Consider the following 25,152-nt stretch of genomic DNA (forward strand, 5'->3'; position numbering starts at 1 on the left):
GAAGTTACTGGAGAGGATCCAGAGAGCTCATCCTATTTTCTGGCGGAGGCCAGCACCTGGTACTTGAGAGGAAGGTATAACCAACCCCCAATGCACCTGGCCAATTGTGCAATGCTTGGCATGGGGTGGGGAAGAAGATTCCTCCCTGCTGAGCCCTTATGTCCTGGAACAGAAGATACGCTTCACTTGAATCATTGCCTTAGCCGGCAGCTTGCGTAACTGCTGACACTCTGGGGTTCCTTGTCCAGCACCGCTTTACAATCATGCCACATGCTGCTAGGGCAACTGGCACAAGGAATCTCGCTGCTGGGAGCTCCTGCAGGGTAGCAACACCCCTCCTGCTGCCTCACTCGCCCCCGAGGGCTGCAGGGGTGGGCAGGGATGAGAGTACACGCTAGCCACGCCAAGGACATGTAGCCCACAGCTTCTGATCCCACAGCCAGCAAGCAGCAGAAAAAGGGGAGGAAAAAGCCACCGTTGGGTTGGCTGAGGAAGGCTGCAGGAAGCTTTGGCCTTTCTCCAACAACAACCTGCAGCAGGAGGAAGCATCTGGTACCATCTCAATGGCAGGTCTCTCCCCTCAGTGCAGGGCAGGAGCTCGGGGGAGAGGGGAATCAAGGCATTGCTGCGCTGTGAGCGGAGCTTGGCTTGGCAATTTAACAGGTTCCTTGCCTCTCTGGTGCTCTGGAGGCCTCTGCTCTGTCCTGGTTATGTCATGTTTCTTCTTTGCCCCATAAGGGAGTGCAGGCAGAGTGAGTACCGATGGACACACATGCAGCAGATGCCTGGTATCTCTCTAGTGCCCTGGCACTTTCCTTTCTCCCTGAGGGCTGGGGCACAGGGTGCCAAACGCCCCCCATTCCTCCCTCACAGAAGGGCCCATTTGGTGGCCAGGAACTCCCTTGGCCTGCTGGGCACGGACGCCTGGCTCACTGAGGGGTGAGGCGTTTCAGCTGAGGAAGAAAAAGCCACAGGCGTAGCCTGAAGGTCGTCACTGTCCATCTGCTTCACCCACCTGACGTAGTGCACAAAGGCGACGATCAGTGAGCCCAGGTAGAAGGAGAGGAAGCTCAGGAAGCTGAAGAGCATGGCTTGCACGTAGTCAGACTCTGGGGAAGGAGGAACAGGAGGAGGGTCAGCTTACAGGAAAACAGTCCCCTCACAGCTAGCATCCCTGGCCTGCTCCCTATAGCACCTCCTGCTGGTAGAGACTGCGACTGAAATAGCTGGTGAGTCTCCCACTGCCAGTGCCCCAGTCTGCATGGACTCCAGTCACTGCAAGCGCCACCATGCCCCTCCTAGCCAGCATTTCCTCCCTGCCGGAAAAGACTGGTGCTGGAATTGTTAAGAACATTCCCTCAGATGACACCCCATACCAGTCCTTGCTGTGCCTCCTGCTGGGACTGAATTAGTTGGCAGCTCCCACACACCGAGTGCCCCTGTCCTAGTCCCTACCACACCTCCTGATAAGAGAAGCTGAGAGTGGAACATCTTGGAACTGCCCAGCAATTCTGGACCATACGTCAGAGAGACATTAACCTTTAATAGAGGGTGCAATGGTCACTTGAAGGCTCTTCGTTCGTTGTAAGTTCCAGGTGTGGTTGCCCTTTCCTGTAAGGAGCAAGGGGCACTGGATCAGAAACACATTATTTAACACGGCTGGGACTCATTCACCTGAGAAGTAGCCAAGACCCTGCACTGTTCTCAGATGTACACATTTCCATTTGCATGAGGCTAGAATCCTGGCACAACCGTATGGTGAACAGCCACATGTCACCATTTGTGGTGACGCCACAGGCATGTCTGGAAAAGTCTTCTCATGGCTCTTGCTCTACCCTACATCTTTACGCTAGAAAACTGTGATGCTGCTGAGGTTTCAGTTGGCTGAGCCCAAAGTGTATTTCATCATCACACTCCTCCTTATAATCTATGGGATTTCGCTCTCAGTCTGCGATCAGGCTGCAAAGCTGTGGAACGCACCTGGAGACTTTGACATCCATAGAGAGGTGATCAAGGGTGCTCCCTTGTTAAAGATCTCACACCGCAAGACTTGCCCTGTATCCTTAGACGAACTTCTCCTGCCTCCCTCCAGAACTGTTGTGCAGAATGCTGTGTGTGGGTTAGGTGCCACCCCCCACTACAGTGGTGGGTGCATTTCAGTGGCAATGCTATGTGTAAAATACTTCATGATGGATGGAGCTGTGCAAACCATAAAATACTGCAGAGAGTCACACACAAGCATCCGCACACCCTGCTCCAGGTGGGGGAAAGCCTGGTGAACTTGAGCAGCCCATTGGTTATAGTCACACTTCTCAAAGTAGTGTGAAAATTCCTCACAGTGAGAGGATGGGTTGATGGGTGCATGGAATTGTGGATTCGATGCAGAGGTTACCATTATGGCTGGTTGGCTTTATGCCAGTTTAATATGCGTCCTGTGGATCTGAAATACTGCACAGAGCTTAGAGCAGGGGTTCTCAAACTGGAGGTCGGGACCCCGCAGGGAGTCACGAGGTTAGTACATGGGGGGTCGCGAGCTGTCAGTCTCCACCCTAAACCCTGCTTTGCCTTCAGCATTTATAATGGTGTTAAATAGATAAAAAGTGTTTTTCATTTATAAGGGGGGGGGCACACTCAGAGGCTTGCTATGTGAAAGGGGGTCACCAGTACAATAGTTTGAGAACCACTGGCTTAGAGCAACGAACAGGAGCTAAGAAAATGTAAATGAATCAGAAAATGAACATAAACCTTGTTCAGGCTACAGGGCGAGGGTAGGAGTGCAACATATTTAAAATACATTTCCCCCTGCCAGGCCTGTCATCACTCCAAATCAGCCACAGTCTGTGCACCACACCCACAGAGTGTACATCGTCTCTCATCATATGGTCACCTTGTTCCTCCTCCAGGGAACGCCTCATGTCTCTCCCCTCTCCTACTCCCACAAGGCCTGCTCTTCTTCTCACCTACATCTTGTCAAATCCATGGCTCACCTCTACTTCCTCCTCCTCTCTGGCAACACCACCTCCTCTCCCTCCCCCACCCTCACTCTTGATTACTTCAAATTTGAAATAGAGATCCCTGCCAACCACTTAGTCTCCTGGCCCTCATTTGACCTTTGATCCTGGGCTAACTGGCCCTCTGCCCAACAAGTCCTCTCCCTGCATTGTAGCTTCACTAAGTTCCTCTCTCTGGCCACCCCATCATTTCACTGAACATTGCAAGCCCCTCTCTCCTATTTCACCACCCATCCTGTTAATTCCCAACCCTGGCTCACATGCAACACCTGCTTCTTCTCTTCCTGTTCCTGTACCATTGAACACCTCTGGAGAAGGACCATGTGGACTATCTCCTCAAGCAAGGACGGTGGGAGGAGGAGGGAAGTTTTAACCAGCTCTGCTTGATTATCAATCTGACATTTACTTCTGAATGGCTCACTCATTCAGACCATGGCAGCCCTCTCTTGCTCACAGAATTAAACTTTCCAGGTTTTGTTCTCCCTCTCAAAGTGCTGCACAATCCCACCATGGCCTATACCTCGTCTCCTTTTGCATTAGCCTCTCTCATAATCTCTCCTCTCCAAGGTTTTGAGGCTGATGTCATTGGTATTCATTTCTTTCTCCACTCTCACCCTCTGTGCCTTTTTCCACACTCCCCCGATGCATGGAGTTACCTCTTTCTTGTCCTGCCAACCACTATCCTCTCATTATTCAAATCCCCCTAAAAGCCCACTTCTTCCGAGATGCCTGCAAAAAGTGCACTTATAATTACTGGGTAAAAGCAAGACCTAAATGTTTCCCCTCTAGTGTCCCAGTGCATTCTATTTTCTCTACTTTTCTCTTCTTCTTGGGGCAAACTCTGCCCTTAGTTTTGCATCTTCTACAGAGCCGAGCACACTGTTGGCATTGGCCTGCATGGGATGACTATTATTAGTTCATATCCATAGTATCTCTCTAAGGGCTTGCATGTGCATTGACAGAGCAATGTAATTTGGGGGGGGGGGGCAGGGAAGGTTCTATCACCAGCTGAAAACAATATTTAGTTGTTTTTTTTTTAATTACTACTTTCTTCCATGTCCACAGTGGATCAGCTTAGTAATTACCAATCACAGGAACCACTTCTTTTCTCCAAACTGTCATCTCAACTCTACGGGCTGACCCAATCCTATGTACAGCTACAGCTCCTGGATCCACCCCACAAGATTTGCAAGAAGCTCTGGGTCTGCAAAGCTGCATTCTATCCAGACTCCTCCTCTGGGATCTCCCATTTGCCTTCGTTTCAGTGACCCTTCCTTGTAGTGGCTCCCTTTGGTGTACACTATTGCCATTCCACAGGAGGGCCACAAACAGTAACATAAGGTGTTTACCCTTCCCCACCCCAGTGGTGCAGTGTGCCAGTCCCCTAGTTCATCTTACCCTTGATAGAGGAAGGCACAGAGCCCCCGCAGGCATAGTCCTCTGGCTTTATGACAAATACAACAAAGAACTGCTCGCCTGGGAAATCCTTCTTCTGCACAGAAACAAACAAGAGAGAACCTTGTGAAAAGTGAGGGAGGACAGGGCTGCAGAGGAGGAGTCTCCTCTCCCATGCCAGTTAAAGGACTCAATGTAGTTAAATGCCTGCTCTATATTAGAAAAGTTGCACTGATCTAACTACATCAATTTAAAAAAAAAAAGTGATCTACTTACACTAGTCAGTGGTTTTCAACCTTTTTTCACTTGTGGGCCCCCCAAATTTTGGAATAAAGGTGCAGATCCCTTTGGAAAGTTTAGGCATAGTCTGCAGACCTCTAAGGATCCGCAGACCACAGGTTGAAAACCACTGCACTAGAGCAAACCCCTAATAAAGACACACCCTGGTTTGAGCCTCACTTTTCCCTGGACTGGGCAGGGGGTTGGGGTGTGAGAGGGGGTGAGGGCTCTGGGCTGGGATATAAGGTGTGGGAGGGGGTATGGGCTCTGGGCTGGGGGTATTGGCTCCAGGGTGGGGCCAGAAATGAGGGGTTCAGGGTGTGGGGGGATCTGGGCTGGGGCAGGGGTGGGTGAGGGCTCCAGCTAGGGGTGTGGGCTCTGGTGTGGGGCTGGGAGTTCAGAGTGCAGGAGGGGGTGTGGGCTCTGGGAGGGAGTTTGGGGGCAGCAGGGAGCTCAGGGGTGGGACGGGGGTTGGGGTGTGGGAGGGGACACAGAGTGCAGGCTCCGGGAGGGAGTTTGGGTGTGGGAGGGGGCTCAGGATGTAGGCTCTGGGCGGCAGTTACTTCAGGCGGCTCCCAGAAGTGGCTGGCATTTCCCTGTGGCTCCTAGGTGGAGAGGCAGCCAGGCAGCTCTGCACACTGCCCCCGTCCACAGGCACTGCCTCCGCAGCTCTCATTGGCAGCAGTTCCTGGCCAATGGGAGCTGTGGAGCTGGTGCTCAGGGTGGGGGCAGCGCGCAGTGCCCCCATAGCCACACCTCCGCCTAGGAGCTGGAGGGAAATGCCAACTACTTCAGGGAACCACGTGGAGCCAGGACAGGCAGGGAGCCTGCCTTAGCCCTACTGCGCCGTTGACTGGACTTCTAACGGCTCCATCAGTGGTGCTGACCAGAGCCACCAGGATCCATTTTCGACCGGGCGTTCCGGTCGAAAACTGGATGCCTGGCAACCCTACTGTGAGGAAGGTCTAGTTGCCAGTCACAGGAAGCCCAGTGTAGAGGGCAGGTCTGAGTTTCCCTACCAGCCCACATAGGGTGAAGCGTGAAGACCCTGGAGCCAGTGGCTGGCAGGCTCAAAAGCCTGAAGTTGGGCTGAATTTCTGGTATGTGGCCTTGCTGCTGAGATTGCAAAAAGGGGGCCTATTTTTATGGGTAAAGCAGCATGTTGGATCAAGCACACAGTCTATTCTAGGGAGTCAGTCATTTCTTAGAGAAATAAGAAGGAAATCTAGAACTTGGGAGACTTCCTTGTTCCTAAACTGGCTTTCCCACTGACCTGCTGTGTGGCTTGAGGCAAGTCACCGTCTCTCTGAAACTGGCTCCCCGTTTGTATTAAGATGTGGGTCATGCTATCCAAAAGCGCAAGAACCCCTGATCTTGAGCACCAGATGAAATGATTAAGCAGAGAGGAGGCACACAGAGTCACTGGAAATTAGCACTGACAAAATTAGTGTCTCACCTGTACAGTGATGGCAGCTTGCTTTGTCATGGACTGGTAAACACCATTAAACTCCACATTGTGGTCCAGATCATACACAGGGCACTAAAACAGGCAGAAGTAATAAAAAAACATAATTGAAAAATCCAACTGCATTTTCTGAGCCAGAAGCAGCACAAACTTGCTTTCCCTGATAGGCCTGGTGTGGAAAAAACTTCCCTAAACCTAATAAAAATAAACTCCTTTGGGCCTTCGAGTTGGCTTTGTCATCTTCTCCTCACCTCCCCATCAGGGCTTCATGAAGAGCACTAGAGGAGCCCTGCCTGGAGTCCCACAGGCAGCAACATCAGCAGCATTCAGGGGCTAGCGAAGCTGTGCTGAGAACACCAGCCATGGCCAGGGCTCAGCTGGTCTCTCTCAGCAAGGTCCCAGCTTCAAACAAAGCTGCAGCTTATTTACTCCAGGTCATTTACTCTGAATCTCTCAGTTGAAAGCCCCGATAAAGCAGGGGGAGAAGACATTTGTTATAGCAATCTAAGCTGCTCTACTATGAGTCTAGGCCTGGTCCTCATTTTCCTGTTATCCCCAACCTCCTCACGACAGACCCCATGGCTCCATGTTTCCCCTTTCTGTACCTGCTATGTAGAGTGACAGTCACACGTTTGCCCCCATTGTCGCCCTCTCAGTTGTGTCATTTCAAAGGCCACTCATGAGCAGGGCTGCAGGCCGAGATTGTTGTTTCCACTTCATCGCCTCCTCCCAGCTATTAGAGGTGGCTCTCAGGGTTTCAAGGCTGCTTCCTTCACCTCTCCCTCCCCTATTCACTGCTCCCTTACTCTGAGTGAGCCTCTCCATCCTGCATAGCAGGGCAGGAAGGGAGAAGAAATAGGTGGCCAGTACTGCTGCTTCCTGGCTCTGAGCAACAGCAAATTCCACCTGCAGGAGGCAGTCATGATGTGAATGGGAGAGGACCAGAGGAATTCAGGGAAAAGATTGAGGGGGGAGATTGGGCCAGAGGGAAAGGGGAGGAGAAAGGATCAGGTAATAGAGAGAGAGAGCGAACAGTGAACAAAGAAGGTTGGGAGAGGGAGAGGGATGGAGAGAGAGAATGGGGGGAAAGAAGACACTGCAGGGACAAATAGGGGTGTCCTGTGACTTATTCACAAGCCTGGGAGCCAGAATTTCTGCTATCCCCTCCCAGTTCTGCCACCCACTCGCTGTGTGACTATAGAAAGATCAAGTCATCTCTCTGTGCCTCCATTTACCCATCGGTAAAATGGAGAGAGAATGATACTGTCCTACCTTCCAGGCAAGGAAAAGCACCTTCAGATCTTGGGATGGGAGCATTATCATTAACTTGCTCACTACCCTCACTAACACTGGCAAAAATATCACCTGAGGAGCTACTTAGAACTCAGCAGCTAGGCCTTTCCCATTCATTCCACAGGCCCCTCGCCTCCCTTCAAGCTCCTCCTGTATTGTTACTCTGCAGTACTGGCCCCTGAGGCTTCATATCTTTACTGGGTTGAAATACATCACATGTGGTGATGAAGGTAGAATACCAATACCCAGAGCCTACCCTCTAGATCATCTGCCATTGCAGGCTGAGAGCCCCCTCTCTAGACTTACCACAATTTCCTGGACGGAGACAACAGAACAGGGATAGACGGTTTCAGATACCACCTTGATGATGACGGAATCCACATCTGGAGGGAACTTGTACAGAAAATACTGCAGAAAAAATAGGATCACTGCTCCCATTTGTGCATTACAATTCAGGAGTCCCTCTGCCACTGGCTCCATAACATCCCCAAGAGAACAGAACAGCCCTCTGATCTAGGCTGAGATGTCAGGCATGGAAGGCTTCCGCAGTCCAACTAGTCACTTGGAATTCAAGTGTTTTGAAAGGCCTTCGTATTCCTCAAAATGGCTGGCCAAAGATACAGACTGCACCAGCCCCTCTCTGCACAGAGTTTAACCCCAGATACCTCTATGGCACCAGAGTTTCAGCATAACTCCTGCTCATCATAATACTCCAACAGGTAATGTTTTAAAAGGTGGGATTTTACAGTAAAGTGTTTTAATTTGCAACAATTGCCTCCGGCAGTTTCTATACTATTTATAATGCCATGGTGGGGGTGGGGGGAGAGGAAGCCTGTAGGCTATAATTGTGATTGCCTAACATTTTCCTCTGTTTATGACTTAGCCAAAAAAAATGTCAGTGATTGCTACTTTTCTCAGGCTGATTTTTTAAGTTTCAGTGAAATTGGTTTCGCCATTTCTGAGAATGATGTTAGGGTAGCTTTGCCAATGTTAACACTTTTTTTCCATTTCTTTGAAGAACTGTAGTGCCTCCATGCTTTGGAGCTGGTATTTAAAATTTGGCAAAGGGATAGCCCTGGAGTCACAGAAGTATCTTTTTCTATCCCCATGAAAAGTCTTCCAGATTTGGCCAGAGGATAAGCCTGTGAAAATTGCCATTTGCACAGGCTAAGTGCAGGGTGTCAGAGACCAGCTACTAAAATCTCCAAACATTCCAGATGCACTGAGCATGCTTCCAGCTTTGCATTGCTCCCTGCATGACTCTAGGCAGTACACAGGCAAAGCACCAACTGCAAGACACTCTTTGGTTTTGGCTGTGGTTTTGGTCAAACTGGCCTGTGATCCAGTGGACCATAATCTCAGCTCTGTCACGGATTTGTGTTAATAATTAAGTTAATTTCACAGCCCTTATATATGAGCAAGACCTCATACTCCTATCTTTGGAGACAGGCAAGAATCATTTCCCTCACAAAGCAGTTTTCCTGCTTTCAATTTTGAGCTCAAAGCAGAACCGAACCAGAATTTTTCCAAGTTTGCCAGTTTCTACTTCTGTATCCATTTTACAGACATGAAGGGCTTACTGTGAAATGAAAATCTGTCTGTGTTACAGCTGTAAATCCTAGCAAACAACACTTGGAAAATGAGCTGAACCTGTTCCTTCAGATCTATGCAGAATCCCTTCATTCCAGCCAAAAACCACAAGAATCTGCAGCTGCCTACCAACAGATCCTGAGAACCAGTTATACAGACACCCCACCTTTAACAGGGGCGGAAAACTTTATATTCCTCTGAGCGTAAAAGGGGTGGAACGGCCCCCTTGGTAATTCCCCAAGTACAGAATGAACATAGGACCAACGTAGGAAGTCTCACAGCACCCTCCTGAGCAGTTCCCAGCACAGGGCATGCTGGGGTGATTGAGGACAGCTCAAGGGAGTAACTGGAGTGTTTTGTACTCCAGCTTTCCTAGCTGCCGAGCTGCCCATTGATAGCTATGCAAAGCAGCCAGGCATGCTGTAATTTGCCCCTGGGGCCACACCAGTTCCTAGAGCAGGCCAGAATTAGCAAAGTGCAAAGGTGTCTTTAAGCTTATCTTTGTACCCTCCTTCTGCTTGCACCCCATCTTTACTGTGCCTTCTAAGAGGGTACAGATCTGGTGTGAGGTGACTAGTGTGAGTGAAAATAAAGGATTTGTTCTAGCTACCTGTGCACCTAAATTTTAGGGCCCAATCCTGAGATGTGCTGAGCGTCTGCAGCTCTCACTGACTTGATTTGGAGTTGTGGGCTCTCGGCACCTACCTGTGTTCCCATTTGTGCATTCAGCCTATCCTCCCAGTTTTAGCTAATTCAGGGTAAGCAAAAAACAAACCACTAAACAAAGGACTTAAAACACACATTAAAAAATAAGAGTAGATAGTGGGTGATTCTATCAGTGTCCACATCAATTCAGTTCTGACTGCGTTAAAATGGGTCATTTTTTGTTGAGCGATTATCTACAAGAGCTTCCAAAAGTTTCAGGAGGAAACCTTTCTTGCAGTTCCCATTGTTCATTTTGTAGTTGCTCACATCCTCTCTGACTGCTGCTGCATTTGATCTAAGTAAACTAGGGTTACCATACGTCCTCTTTTTCCCGGACATGTCCGGCTTTTCGGCAGTCAAACCCCCGTCCGGGGGGAATTGCCAAAAAAACGAACATGTCCGGGAAAATGGCGGCTCTGCTCCTCCCCGACTCTTCGGCTCTGTTTAAGAGCCGGGCTGCCCGAACGCTACCGGCTTCGGGCAGCCCCGTGCCTCCAGACCCTGCGCCGCGGGAGCCTGGGAGGGGAAGTGCCCGGCTGGGGGCGCAGGGTCTGGAGGCACGGGGGGGCTGCCCGAAGCCGGTAGCGCTCGGGCAGCCCGGCTCTTAAACAGAGCCGAAGAGTCGGGGAGGAGCAGAGCCGCGGTGGCTGGAGCCTCCAGCCGCCGGGGCTCTGTGTAACTGACACAGTGTCAGTTACACAGAGCCGCAGCCGCTGGAGGCTCTGTTTAAGAGCAGGGCTGCCCGAGAGCTACCGGCTTCGGGCAGCCCCCTTGCCTCCGGACCCTGCGCCCCCAGCCGGGCACTTCCCCTCCCGGGCTCCGGCGGCGCAGGGTCCGGAGGCACGGGGGCTGCCCGAAGCCGGTAGCGCTGGGGCAGCCCGGCTCTTAAACAGAGCCTAAGAGGAGCAGAGCCTCCAGCTGCGGGGGCTCTGCTCCTCTTCGGCTCTGTGTAACTTATACAGTGTAAGTTACGCAGAGCCGCCGAAGCCCCGGAGGGGAAGTGCCCGGCGGGGGGGCGCAGGGTCCGGAGGCATAGGGGCTGCCCAAAGCCCGAGCGCTACCGGCTTCACGGTTTGTTGGGCAGCCTCCAGACCCTGCGCCCCCGGCTGGGCGCTTCCCCTCCCGGGCTCCAGCTGCGCTGGGGAAGCGCCGGTTGGGGGCGCAGGGTCTGGGGGCTGCCCGGGAAACCGTGAAGCTGGTAGCACTGGGGCAGCCCTTTCCCCCTGGCTGGGAGTGGGAGGGAGGAGGGGGCGGAGTTAGGGTGGGGAAGGGGTGGAGTTGGGGCAGGGATAGGGGTGGGGAAATGGGCGGGGCCAGGGCCCGTGGAGGGTCCTCTTTTTTTATTTATGAGATATGGTAACCCTAAGTAAACACCTTTTAACAGCTCTTTTCCTCTGGTTGTACAAATGAACAATGGACTTTACAACCAAGAAAAAAAAATAGTGAAAACATTTAAAGGGGAAAAATTTTTAATGGGGATGTAACTGAAGTGTTTCTTAACATAAAATATGAAACTTATTTGCTCTAGTTTCCCTGTAATTTCCACTGCATGCATCCGATGAAGTGGGTTTTAGCCCACGAAAGCTTATGCTCAAATTCTGTTCTTTACTATAGTTTCAGCCAGTTTGCTTGGTACTGGAGTTAGACTTATGGCCTGTAATTGCCATATTTGCCTCTGGTCCTTTCTTAAAAATCAGGATCACATCAGTAATCTGCGAATCATCTGATACTGAAGCTGATTTAAGCAATAGGGTACATATCCCAGTTAGTAGTTCTAAAATGTCATATCACCGTTCCTTCAGAACTCTTGGGTGAACACCAACTTGTCCTGGTGACTAATTACTGTTTAAATTTATCAGTGTGTTCCAAAACACCTCTTCTGCTGACACTTCAATCTGGTACAGTTCCTCAGATTTGTCAGCTAGAAAGAATGGCTCCTCTCCAGTAAAGACCAATGCAAAGAATTCATTTAGCTTCTCCACTATGGCTTTGTTTTCTTTGAGTGCTCCTTTAGCACCTTGATTGTCCAATGACCCTACTGATTGTTTTGCAGACTTCCTGCTTCTGATATACTCAAACTTTTTTGCTGTTAATTTTTGTGTCTTTTGCTAGTTGCTCTTCAAATTCTTTTTTGGCCTGCCTAATTATACTTTTACACTTGACTTGCCAGAGTTTATGTTCCTTTCTATTTTTCTTAGTTGCATTTGACTTCCAGTGGTTAAAGCAGGGGTCGGCAACCTACGGCACACGTGCCAAACACAGCACGCGAGCCAATTCTGAGTGGCACGCTGCTGCCCACTGAGAGGAGGAGGAGGAGGGGCAGAGGGGCCGGAAAGCACCACGCTGGGGGAAGAAGTGGGGGAGGAGGGAAGCTTGGCTGCTGCAGGACTAGGGTGACCAAACGTCCCGATTTTATCGGGACTGTCCCGATATTTCCTTGTTTGTCCCGCGTTCCGACCGACGTGCGGTCGGGACACTGGACAAACAAGAAAATGCGCCGGAGCCTGGAGCCCGGAAGTCCTCGCACCCCCCACCCCGCCCCGACACCACCCCCTCCTCCCCCGATTGGCTCCCTCCCCGAATCCCCGCCTCTTCCCCGGGCTCACCATTCCTCCTCCCTCCGCAAGTGCTGGAGGGAGGCCCGGGAGACTCAGAGGGAGCGCGGGGCCGGGGTGAGTAAGAGTCCGGCCTGGCCCAGTGCAGGCAGGACTCAGTTGGGTGGTAGGGAGAGGAGAGGGGCGGCCCGCGCGGCCAGGCAGCAGCTGTTCTCCCCCCCGGGCAGCGGGACTCGGGAGCAACCGTTGCTGCAGCTCCCACTGCCGCGGGGGAGGAAGCGGCCATGGTGCTCGGCGGCTGCGGCTGTGGCGGCCCCGAACCTCCTGAGCCAGGGCCTGCTGCAGGGACCCAGCAGCGTGCACGCTGGGCCCAGCCCCTGGCCAGTCGCGTCTGGGCTGCTGCCCAGCTGGTGCTATCCCGCGGTGGCCCTGGGGCGGAGGCATCGGCAGCCCAGCCCCGTTCGTTCCCCTGCGGGACCCGAGCGGGACGGGGGGGCTGGGGCCTGCTTCCCCCGCTCCGGGGCCGCCTCGGGATTGCACCAGCTGGACAACAGTCCAGATGCGACTGGCCAGGGGCTGGGCGCAGCGTGCGCGCTGCTGGGTCCCTGCAGCAGGTCCCGGCTCGGAGAGTTCGGGGGCGCCAGAGCCGCAGCCGCTGAGCGCCATGGCCGCTTCCTCCCCCGCAGCACCACCCAACTGAGTCCTGCCTGCTCGGGACCAGGCCGGACTCTTACTCACCCCGGCCCCGCGCTTCCCCTGAGTCTCCCGGGCCTCTCTCCAGCGCTTGCGGAGGAAGGTTTTTTTTTTTTTTTTGGCCACGCCCCCCCTGCCACAGCCTCCTCCCCCCCCTCCCCCGCGTCACCCTCCCCCCGCGTCCTGATATTTGACTTGGGTGATCTGGTCACCCTATGCAGGACCAAGATTCTGCCTCCTGCCCCGGCAGGGGAGAGTGGTGGTGGTGGAGGTCCTGGCCCCCCGCCCCACTCAACCCCCCCCCCGCCCACTGCTCTCCCCTGCGGGGGCAGGAGGCAGAAGCTTGGTCCTGCAGCAGCCAAGCTTCCCTCCTCCCCCGCTTCTTCCCACAGCTTGGTGCATTCTGGCCCCTCTGCCCCTCCTCCTCCTCCCTCTCCCTGCCCGCGATGGCCCTAGCGAGGGGGAGGGGGAAGAGCGGCAGCATGCACACAGCTCCGTAGAGGAGGCAGAGAGAGGTAGGGACGGAGCCTGGGGGAAGGGGGTGGAACAGGGCATATCCCTCCCAGCCCCCTGCCATGAGGCGCTCCGGGCAGGGGGCTGGGAGCACCCCCATGAGCCGAGCACCCAAGCCTTCTGCCCTGCACACACCCCCACCAGCCTTCTGCTCTGCACCTCCACACCCCTCCCAGCCCTCTGCCCTGACCTCGAGTCGCCCTGCTCAGCCCACTGCAGGCCTAGGTGAACAGAACCCCAGGCTGGAAGCGGGCTGAGCAGGCTGGCGGCATAAGATCAGCATTTTAATTTAATTTTAAAGGAAGCTTCTTAAACATTTTAAAAACCTTGTTTACTTTACATACAACAATAGTTTAGTTATATAATATAGACTTATAGAGAGAGACCTTCTAAAAAACGTTAACATGTATTACTGGCACGCGAAACCTTAAATTAAAGAGAATAAAAGAAGACTCGGCACACCGCTTCTGAAAGGTTGCCAACCCCTGGGTTAAAGGATGCATTTTTGCCCCCAACTGCCTCTTTTACTCTGTTGTTTCACCATGGTGGCATTTTTTTTGGTGTGTGGGGGGGGTCCTCTTGCTGTATTTTTTTTAAGTTGGAATATACATAGAGTGTGAGCCTCTATTAGGGTGTTTTTAAAAATGGTGTTCTGAGCACCCTGATCCTAAAGTAAAATTAACAACCTTGTACATTATCCATTGTGACAAACAGACTGCAGTTCCATCAAAGATGGCTCAGGGCCTGATCCTAAGCCTCTAAATTCAGTGAAAAGACTCCTATTGACTTTAATAGGCTTTGTACAAGTGCCTAAGAAACTACCACCATCAACCCCATGTTCCTAAAGGTAAATAAAAATTATATGGAAGTGTCCATAGAATAATATAAGGAGCCTGATGGCAAAAAATGGGAAATGGGGATTCCTGGAAATATAAGACTACTTTGACTTAATAGGCGCAACTAAACATGGCAGAAAGATAAGAAGAGGGGAATACTATAATGCCTGGCTATAAATAATAGAAAAAGGACAGACGATGCCCGAGAGGCAGGGAAATATCATTGCATCTAAAAAAATCCATAGTACCTAATGAGAGAGTTTCTGAGTAGAAAGAACCATATAATAGTGTCTGCCAGGATACAAACCCAAGTTATCTAAATGCAGATGTACCAGTAAGACTATAATAGGAGCCTGCTGGTTAGGAAGAGAGTATTTGACACAGTCTTGACTGTGATGAGAGAACAGATTCCAGGATGCTTTGGTTTGGAAAGAACAGTTATCTGCAGCCAGCGGACTGGTTTTCCGCTCCAGGGATCTGTTGGGTGGCATCTGCAGATTGGATCTTAGATTAATTTGCACTAGTTCCAGGGGGTGGACTGCACCACTCATCTTCAGAGAGAAACCCTCTGAATCCCCACATCCATAGAGGCGGCTGGTTTTCATGGATATTGAGAGCTGCTACAATGACCCTCAGTGCTGTGAATGAGAAAAATCTGCTTGTACCAGCATAGGCAGCAATGAAAAACCCCAAATGGCTGCTAGCCTGGATGTTCCAGATGTCAGAGAGCTGGGGACTGAACCAAGAGTCTGTACCTATCAGTGAGTCATGATTTCATCAATCGGAACATCGCCTTCCCGCTGCAGCCAAGGTAATAGCGCTTAAAGTGTTCTGGGTCGCAGCTCTGGGAAATAAGTTTCTAAATAGTGAGCTAGGCCGCTGAGGGGGGCACATTTTTAGTACCGCGCGGGGGGGTGGGTGGGAACCCTTTGTTTGGTTGCTTTCCCTGGGGAAGAGCAGCCAATCAGGGCTGCTATAGGAAGCAGGCTGAGCTCTCCCTCGTCCCCTCAAAAACCAACATCATTCCTCAGAGAAGGGAGAAAGGAGCAGGCTCCACTCCCTCTTGTGAGCAATGGGGACAGGATGGTTCTCTTGCTCCTCCCTCTTCCTCCTGGTAACACTCAGCTTGGGAAGTGGAATAGGGGACCCGGCTGCAGTTCACCATCCTCTCCCAGGCCTGGCGGGGGAGAAAAAAACCCAGCAGCTGCAGGCGGAGCAGAGACAATGGTGGGGAGGAGCAAAATTGATTGCTAGGCAGGGCTGTGGGCAGACAGACACCCCTCCCCTCCCCACCACATTTTTTTCAGACCACTCAAGCGCTGGTAGCAGTTTGAAGTCTGCATCCTTTGCCACTTTGTCTGCACTAGAGAACTGCATCTCAGCAAACTGTAGTAGAGTGACTGAACCAATGTAAGTCGCAATAGTGCTTAAGTCCACACTGGGCAGCACACAGCACCGTGAATCCACACCCAGTGCAGGTTGCCGGGCCTGTGGAGTGTTGCACTCGTCCCATAGCAAGGTATGATGTCTGTCTGCACCAGTTCACATTTCTGGTTTGTTCAATTGCTTGAGCTGAATGTCTCGTGTGAGGGTCAGCACATGCTCCAGGAGGGGCAGAGACTATGCAGTGCTACCCCTTCACTCTACCCATGCAGATGCCACAGCAATGGACTAGGCTGCCTCCTGAGAGGGAAGTGGATTTGATCCCATAGTTCTTTGCCATCTCTAACTGCTAGGATCATACTGGAACCCATTTGTATGTGAAAAGACACATGCAGCTGATGTCACATAGGGCTGCTTACCTGAGGCTGAGAAGGGCTGGCAGTGAAGTTAAAGGCTTTGTCTGTCCTAAAAAAGAAAGAGATCAGTAAGGTGAAGACTTTCTAAAGCTCACAGCATAAATGCTCAAACACACACACAGCATCTTCAGGGAACTGCTCTTCAAAGCTGCATTCATGAAGCACAGGGAGACATTAAGGCTGTGAGCTAAGCATTAGTGGGGGACTTACACTTCTATATTTGTAAGAAGGGCTCTTTTCAAACTAGTCCTACTTGCTTTAAGCACTGGGAGAGAGAGTCAGGCCCTTCGTGCTGGGACAGGGTAGTACATGGAGCTGATCTGGAACTGGAATTTCTATTCAGAGGGAAAGTCCAATATTTAACAAAAAAAAAAAAATGAAATCAGAATAAAGAGCTGAAATTTCACAAAGTTCCTGTAAAATGAACTGTTCAATTTAAAAAAAAAAATCTATATTTTTTCATACTTTATTTTGAATTATTTATTTTATATTATACTGTGATTTATAAAATACATTTAGAAACAGACAGTTTGAAATGGAAAAATCGAAGTGTTCCATTCCAATAAAGTTAACTCTTATTAACATGCTTTGATTTAGGGTGGGACCAGATGTCCTGTTTTTATAGGGACAGTCCCGATATTTGGGGCTTAGTATTATATAGGCGCCTATTACCCCCCACCCCCCTCTCTCGATTTTTCATACTTGCTGTCTGGTCACCCTACTTTGATTCAATTTCCCTCCCCCCCAAAAAAAGGTTGTTGAAAACACATTCCTGCTGAATATTTCGAATGCGACAAATTGGCATTGTCCAATGGAAAAAGCAATGCCAAAAACATTTCAACCAGCTTTAGTGGTGCATGGAAAAAGTGATCAGCAGGAGGGGAGCAGAGGGGATCTCAGTGCTGCTTGATCATGAGATGCTGCTGCGTAGCTATGGTATTGGTCCTGCCTAGTTCCAGAATAAGGCCTCAGAGGAGTTTGCTACACTAACTGCCTTATAGAATTATAGAAGATTAGGGTTGGAAGAGACCTCAGGAAGTCATCTAGTCCAACCCCCTGCTCAAAGGAGGACCAACACCAACTAAATCATCCCAGCCAGGGCTTTGTCAAGTCAGGCCTCAAAAACCTCTAAGGATGGAGATTCCACCACCTCTGTAGGTAACCCATTCCAGTGCTTCACCACCCTCCTAGTGAAATAGTGTTTCCTAATATCCAACCTAGACCTCCCCCACTGCAACTTGAGACCATTACTCCTTGTTCTGTCATCTGCCACCACTGAGCCTAGCTCCATCCTCTTTGGAACCCCCCCGTGAGGTAGTTGAAGGCTGCTATCAAATCCCCCCTCACTCTTCTCTTCTGCTGACTAAATAACCCCAGTTCCCTCATATTGGCCTGGGGAGGATCACACTTAAGAACATGGTGTGAGGTGAGGTGATGAGTCATCCCTGAACTAAAGCCTGATTAAGCCACATGCAGTGATGAGTCATTCTATTGTAGGCCTCAGACAATCTACAAACCAGGAGCTGGTTTACCTCTCAGAGCCGGTATAGAAGCCTCACAGGAGAAGCAACACCTCAGTTTGCCCAACATCATTTTGTGGCTAGAAGTCTCCCCTGCCTGATAGTGATGATAGACTCCACAGGCCTTAGCCTGCTCTGACTCCAGCCTTGTTCCCAGCCCTGCTCCATCCCTGCTCCTGCTTTGTTCCAAACCTGCTCTTGACTCCTGACTCCAGCTCAGACCTTTGGCTGTATACAGTTCTTGGCCCAGCTGCCACTGCACTGACAACTAGACAGGACTGCCACTGCTCCAACCATTAGGCATGGCCCTCTATATCTTGGTTTCTAACAGTTTGAGCAGCCTGACCTGTCAGGCCCAGTGGCCAAGATGGATTGTTTATGCCTGCAGGTGTCCCCAACAGTCAAAATGAAATCTCCAGGCATGCCCTCCAGAACCAAGTGGCCAGCTACAATGGGAAAATGCCTTCCTGCACTCACAGATCCCAGTGGTGCCACGTCCTTCCACACCATAAGCTGTGGTCTAAGATCCTTCTACCAAAGAGATTTGGTGGGAACCATTAGAAGTTTTGGGGGTTTCTCAATCAATGTCACTGCTGTTCCTGTTGTGCCCAGATATGTACCCAAATAACCAAAGTAAGGTAGGGCTCATCATCAGCTTACTGGCAGGCAAAGCACTGGATTAGGCATCGCCACTCCTGGAGCAGAGAGACCCGATTCTCCACAACTTTGATGAATTGGTTAGTGATTTTTTTATGTATGTTTAATGACCCAAACCATGCCTGCTCCACTGAAGTTGCCCTGCAGTTACTCAAACAAGGCCCCCGACCCATCACAGCTTACTTAACCCACCTGTTTCTGACACCAAAGTCCTTTCTATGCCAATAATAGCTTTCACCACTAATTCCATCCATCCGTACCACTAATTTCCCGTGGCCCTGCGGCTTCTTATTTGGTTCAACATCTCCACTGCATCCGAGAGGAATTAAAATCACACAAACTCAGCCAAGGAGGACTACAAATGATATGCTGAAATCCGTTGACAGGACCCTCCCATGGTGGTTGGAAACAAGGTATGGCTCTCAACTCAACACATGGATACCTCCCAACCCTCAAAGAAACTAGACCACCATTATCTTGGCCCATTCCAGACCATTCAACAGATCAAGATGGTGGCCTTCAAGCTCCAGTTACCCCATACTATGAAGATACAGCTGGTATGTTTGCTTATTGAATAAATATGTGGATAACTCCTTTCCCAGATGCAAAAAACAACCTCCACCCCTCCTGTCACAGTTCAGGGGAAGGAAGAATACTAGGTGGAACAGATCCTAGATTTTAAGCTCCTCCAAGGATAAAGCATGTACCTCATGGACTGGAAACAGTATGGCTCAGCCGACCATTTGTGGGAACTGGCTAGTAACATGCATGCACCCGACCTCTTTCAGGAATTCTATTGATTGTCTCCAGAAAAGCTGGGCCCAAGGATGTTGGGGAAGCATCCTTGATGGGGAGGTGATGTGAGGAGTTAGAGCCTAATTAAGCCACATGCAGTGATAAGTCATTTCTGTGATAGGCTCCAGCCAATTTACAAGCCAGGAGCTGGTCTAGTGGCTCTCAGGGTAGGTATATAAGTCTCACAGGAGAAACAGCGTCATCATCACGTCATAGCTTGATCTCTCCCCTGCCTGGTAATGGCGACAAACTTCACAGGCTTAGCCTGCTCCATCCCTGTTCTTGCTCCAGCCCTGTTCCTAGCCCGGCTCCTCCTTTGTTCCAAACCTGCTCTTGACTCTGGCTTTGACCTCTGGCTCCAGTTCCTGGCCCGGCTGCCACAGCACCAACCACTAGGCTTGACCCTCTACATCTCAGTTTCTAATATTTGGCAGCTTAGTTGGAGAATCGCATCAGCAAAAGTTTTCAGATGTTGGCGACTGTGCAACAAGTGTTTCTGCGAGTTCTCCAGCTCTTGGGTTAGAAATACTGTGGGACTAGCCTCCTTAATGTGTGCATTGTTTAAGCACACAGGAAGGACACTGTTTGGTTCTAGGACTGATTTCATTTTCTCCTGCTCATTCAGAATCCCAGCATAATACAAGGCAATATGCAGTGTTAATCAAAAGGCTAAGAATTCATTTCCATTCAGTCTAAGAGCAAGCATGAGTGCACGCACATGAGCATGATAGATATGCACTTTTCAAGTGTTGCGTTTTAGTCCAGAAATTAAAGGGTTAATTATCTCACTGTGTATGCAGATGGGCTGACATGCAGTTCAAGTGAGCTACTGTAGTCCCTTTAAAGAAGTGTCTGGGGAGAGGAAAAGGTGGCACAAGGTTGGTGCTAATGTTTTGGGTGGCATTATCTGTGTTTAAGTTTGGATATGGAGCAGCTAAAGTGCTGTTCTGTATCATAGTTTTAATCTAGATCAATCCTTGGAAATTTTAATAAAGTTAACAATTCTGTTGAGCAATCAAAGTGGATTTGAGCAAAGCTTTGGAATTCTGTAGATTCTGCCCTGGCAGAGGATATATTCAATTATCTAGATCATCTGTCCTATTTCAAACCGTGATCTGTTTATTCTGTAGAATTTGGGAATCAGAGGCCACAGGAACCCAACTGTTCACAGCTTTTTCATGGAAAATAGAGGAACAGGATTATCCTGGATTATTTTGTGTGAACAATATCACTGACTTTTCTCAGAACCTGTCCACTTAAATGGCAGAGTAAAATTTAGGGCGTGTGTGTGTGTGTGTGTGTGTGTGTGTGTGTAAGTATTTGAGAGGAAATAAACATTTTGAAGAGCAACTTAGAGAGTTAAGAGAAATGTGCATTTTCCTTCCTCTTCATCGGTACTGAAGTATTTTATATTCCCTGGTCTACAGATTGAGAAACTGAGGCACACACAGGGGATGTGACAAGCGCACAGCAAATCAGTGGCAGAACCAGATGAGAGCTCATGATTGCCTGACTCCCCACTATGTGCCCGCCTCCAGGCTATGCTGGCCCCAGTATTCGCAGTCAGCCAGGTTCCCAGCTCTTTGTCCTATGGCCACAGCACAGTGGGATGACAGACAAACCGGATGCAGCGTTTGGAGCCGCAGAGGTTCAGGCTGTGAGTGAGAGGACAGAAGAACTTGTACTCCTGGGAGGAGCCCCCTCTCACCACCACACAGAGGTTGCTTGGCTTAGCTAGCCCACAGCCAGTCTCATCTTGGCCATGCAGCCAGGGCCTGACTTGGCCCTGGCTCCCCTCCTCCTTTTCCCCAGGCCATTGCAGGCAGGGCCGGCTCTGGTTTTTTGGCCGCCCCAAGCAAAAAAAAAAAAACCTACGGCGTGGCTGGAGCGCAGGTGCAGGGGGACCGGACCGGCTGGTGGGGGGAGGGAGAGGGAGCGGGCAGGAGAGAGAGAGAGAGAAGGGGGCGGCCAGGGCTACAGCAGGGGCGCTGCCACGCGGCCCCTCACGCTGCGCCGCCTCCTGCCGCCTGCCATGAGGGCTCCGCTCCGTTCGGCGGGGAGGGAAGGAAGAGGACTGCCCTGCAGAGTGCTCTGGTTCTCCACGCCGCTGCCCCCTACAGGGCGGCTGGAGCGGAACAAGAACAAAAAAAATAAAATAAAATAAAATAAAGCAGTCGTGTCACCCAAGGATTGGGTGGAATGCCGCCTCAAACAATCTGCCGCCCCAAGCACCAGCTTGCTCAGCTGGTGCCTGGAGCCGGCCCTGATTGCAGGGCACATTTCCAGACACAAAAGGATCCTTCTCACACACCCAGCTTTGAAGCTTCCCCCACAGCTCACCCGGGGAGCCCCCATGCCACAAAAGAGTAGCAAGGAGAGCCCGCCGCATTTTCTGTTAGTGACCCCTCCCCCAATAAACAGTCCCAGCAGGCTCCCCGCATTTGGCCTTGCATCTCCCTCCCCCCGCATCAGCCCATCTGAGAGCATCTCTGACAGCAGCAGTGCTGAAAATAATCCTAGCCTAAATTGTCCCCCCCCTGCAGACATACTCATGGAGGGGCCAAGAAACTGACACAGCTTACCTTCGTGGGAGTGAGGACTTCCCCCATAACCCCAGCCTACAGAAGAAAGCAGGGTAGCTGGTACACAAACCCCACAGATCTCAGAGCTCCATGGGGACACAAAGCCATCTGCATAGAAGTCCTCTGGTTCTATGCCACCTCTCTGCCAGCACTGGTTCATCGGAGCTGCTCTGCCGGGGATTCCCTCGTGGAGCAGAGCCCCTGACTTTCCATTGGAACCATGCCACCTCTGGCTGTCCCAGCAAGTGTCAGAGAAAGATATGCTTCCTTCCCATTGCCTATCCCATTTCCACTCAGATCCCCGTAGACCGACAGGAATCTTGCTCAGGAAGATGCAGGGAACCCTGCTACCAAAGCAGCTGATGCTTTCCCACCCCATACACATTGGAAGGAACTCCCCTCTGAGCACTGATCCCAAGGATACGAACTGACTCCCTATTTCTTTTGAGAAATAAATGCGCAGGCTCCTGATGGCCTGGGTGCTCTAGCTGAGCACTCTGCCAATCAGCACCTACTGCACAATGACAAACTCCAAGCTCAATTTAAACTAAAGAAAAAATAGTGCAGAAGGTCACGAGTCAGACTGGGGATGGATTTCGGTAGAGGACAGGAGAATGTTATGCTCAGGTTTCAATAGAAGTAACAGACCTCATGCTTCAGGGCCCCAGGTCATTGGTGCAGCAGTCAGGAAGGAATCCCCTATCCACACAACAGTGCATAGCTATTGAGGTGAATTATGGGCAGATTTCACCTTACTCTGAATCAGGTGTTGGCCACTGCTGGGAATTGAATATTGGTCAAATGGACCCCTAGTCGTCTCTGGTGTGGCACCTCCATTGCCACCCTGAGAGGAGGTGTGTGCATCTTGTGCTGCATCAGGCAGGCAAGGAGTTAATTCCCTTCAAAGAGAGCCTGACAGAAGGCATGCCCTACCTGGGGGCTCTAACTTAGTCCACTCGCTGGAGAGAAGAGTTCCACCTAATCTCATCAGGCCAGCTATTTAAGCAGGAAGAGGGAGTAACTTGGGGGGCTCCTAGAAGGAAGGAGGAAGTGACCTGTCCCTTTCCTTCTAGTCCAAAGAGGCAACAGAACAGGGCTGCTCCAAGCCGCAACCCTAGGCCTGGCCAGTGGGCCTGAAGTCACTGGGAGGCTGACTTCCTCCTGTCTGAGGAATGGGTTTCTCCTTACCCTGAAAGCCAGGGGACCACCTTCAGACCAAGCCCATCCAGGAGGCAGAGTCTTTCATAAAAGTGAGGATGGTGCTTCATTCCTGTAGCCCAGGGAGACAGAGCCCTAAGGCATGGTGATCCTGAGGAACGACCCGACCCACGAGATAAATGGTCTCAGCTGAGAGTCTCTGGTCCCTTGCAGCTGGAAGTGAGCCTACCTGGGGAACCACACTCAGGAAAGCTTTAGTCTAAAACAGCAAGAGCGGGGAGGCTAGTGCCTTAGATTTTTCCCCCCGTTCAGTGCCACCCATAAAAAAAAGTTTCTCATCTCATGTGTTCTCCTAGGATGTGAAGAAAGCGTAATTGAAGGCACTATCCTTGTATCTACCTAGATGTGAGTGGGAGCAGTTTCCACCCTGTACGAGTGCGTGCACACACACACACACACACACACACACACACACCAATCCCACTTGCACACGTTCACAAATCCTGCTTACGTGAGTTGGAAGCTCTTGAGCCTTGTGACCAGCAGCTCATACTCAATATCAAACAGTGCCATGGAAGCCACATCTACAAATATGATCTGCTCAGAGGGTCCCATCTCAGGTGTGGGTTCCGAAGGGCAGAGTGTACGGCTCACTTCCTGGTAGTTGTAGGTCCTTTGGTAACTACAGCAGACAAAAGGAAAAAAAGCCAACAGCCACCAAATAAAATGGAACAGAAAAATGCCTTCCTTCTATTCTAGCAGAGATAGACAGACCCGGGATGACAGCAGTGGCTTCAGAACCTCAGGCTGTACAAGGCCATTTCCCTGGAACTCCGCTGCAGTGCGAGTCTGCCTCAGCAAGGAGAATTGAATGGGGATTAGCATTTGGAAGCTTAACCCCAGATTGCTATGAGTCAGTTATAATATAATATATGGAGATATACCTATCTCATGGAGCTGGAAGGGTCCTTGAAAGGTCATTAAGTCCAGTCCCCTGCCTTCACTAGCAGGACCAAGAACTGATTTTGCCCCAGATCCTTAAATGGCTCCCCTCAAGGATTGAACTCATAATCCTGGGTTTAGCAGGCCAATGCTCAAACCACTGAGCTATCCCTCCCCCCTTGGGAACTAGTTTGGTGGTGGAGGCACACATGCCTATCTATTGTGTGCTGCAGCATCATGTGGTCGAGGTGTGCTGGAGGTCAATGGTTAGGAACAATTCCAGTTCCTGAGTTGTGCAAGTTCTAGTGATGGGATGCATGTACCAGTTATAGTTCCCTCCTCTCACAGTTTATCAACTAGATGCTCTGCAGGACTTGGTGGATCACAGAGGCAGGTTCACCAACCATTGTTGGGACAAGTCCACACTGAGGGGATATTCAGAAATTCACCTCTATTTGCAAAATGCAATACAGAAATGTTCCCTCCTCCAACTGTAGTGACTTATTCTGGTGTCCCAGCCTACCATCTGCTCCCCTGGCTCATGAAGCCAGATACAGTAAAATCTTGACAAGAGCCAAGGACTATTTAACTACACCCCTCCAAGTAGCTGTAAAACAGGTGTGGTGTGTGTATCTCACAGATTGAAATGCCTGAGGACATAGCTTGATGCTTTTGAGAAGTGTCTCCCCTGTATTTTCTCAGCATGTCGTATTTTGCACAGCATTTGAGGGATGGGGGGGGGAGAAGAGCATGCTGGTGAATAAGAAGAGGAAGTGCAAAGGCTATCTGCCAACTGTGAGCCGCCCATAGCATGGCCAGTTGGCAGTGTGGCCAACCACAGGAGAGCCAGGGGCCAGGATGCTCTGCACATACACTTTGAAAACAGGGCATTGCTAAGTTGAATCAATCTGTTCAATTTACCTTGCCAATGGAAAATGTCAATCATTTTGACCAAGAGAAAATTCACAAGTTGGATGCCAGCAATTCTGAGTCCATGGGAAACTTAAACAAGCCACCGCACCAAGTATTCCTAGACTTACAGTAAAATGGTGAGATTTAGCAACTGGGGAAGGAGGGACAACCTGCTTGTTACAAACTGCAAAGAGAATCTCTGCCACTTACAGGCCTCGAAAAATCAGAGGGACTTGCCATGACAGGACCCCCTTCTGCTGACGAACTACAAACAGGATGGGATACTGCAGGTCCTCAGAGTCACTCTTTACATACACCCGCACTGCATCCACCTGTGGGAAGACAGATGGAAAGTCAAGTGTTAGTGGAAACTACACAACATGCTGCCCCAGTCCCTTCACTCCCTTGTTCTGTTACTCCCTGGCAGCACGCAGGGATTTGGCAGAAGATAC

At 50.6% G+C, this 25,152-nt stretch overlaps 1 protein-coding gene across 2 annotated transcripts in view; it reads right to left on the reverse strand.

Annotated features, from left to right (window-relative positions):
• Positions 1-25,152, reverse strand: part of SIDT1 (SID1 transmembrane family member 1) — a 93,978-nt gene that overhangs the window by 37,899 nt on the left and 30,927 nt on the right. For both annotated transcript variants that reach the window (XM_054042728.1, XM_054042719.1), the window contains exons 2-9: positions 24,911-25,032; positions 23,358-23,528; positions 16,138-16,183; positions 7,750-7,851; positions 6,142-6,225; positions 4,410-4,503; positions 1,540-1,611; positions 1,016-1,109 (exon numbers count right to left, since the gene is read on the reverse strand). In XM_054042728.1, coding sequence (XP_053898703.1) covers positions 1,016-1,109; positions 1,540-1,611; positions 4,410-4,503; positions 6,142-6,225; positions 7,750-7,851; positions 16,138-16,183; positions 23,358-23,528; positions 24,911-25,032 — 785 coding nt within the window. The remainder of the gene's footprint in view (positions 1-1,015; positions 1,110-1,539; positions 1,612-4,409; positions 4,504-6,141; positions 6,226-7,749; positions 7,852-16,137; positions 16,184-23,357; positions 23,529-24,910; positions 25,033-25,152) is intronic.

Source organism: Malaclemys terrapin, chromosome 1 (assembly GCF_027887155.1).
Source record: "Malaclemys terrapin pileata isolate rMalTer1 chromosome 1, rMalTer1.hap1, whole genome shotgun sequence".
Taxonomy (NCBI): domain Eukaryota; kingdom Metazoa; phylum Chordata; order Testudines; family Emydidae; genus Malaclemys; species Malaclemys terrapin.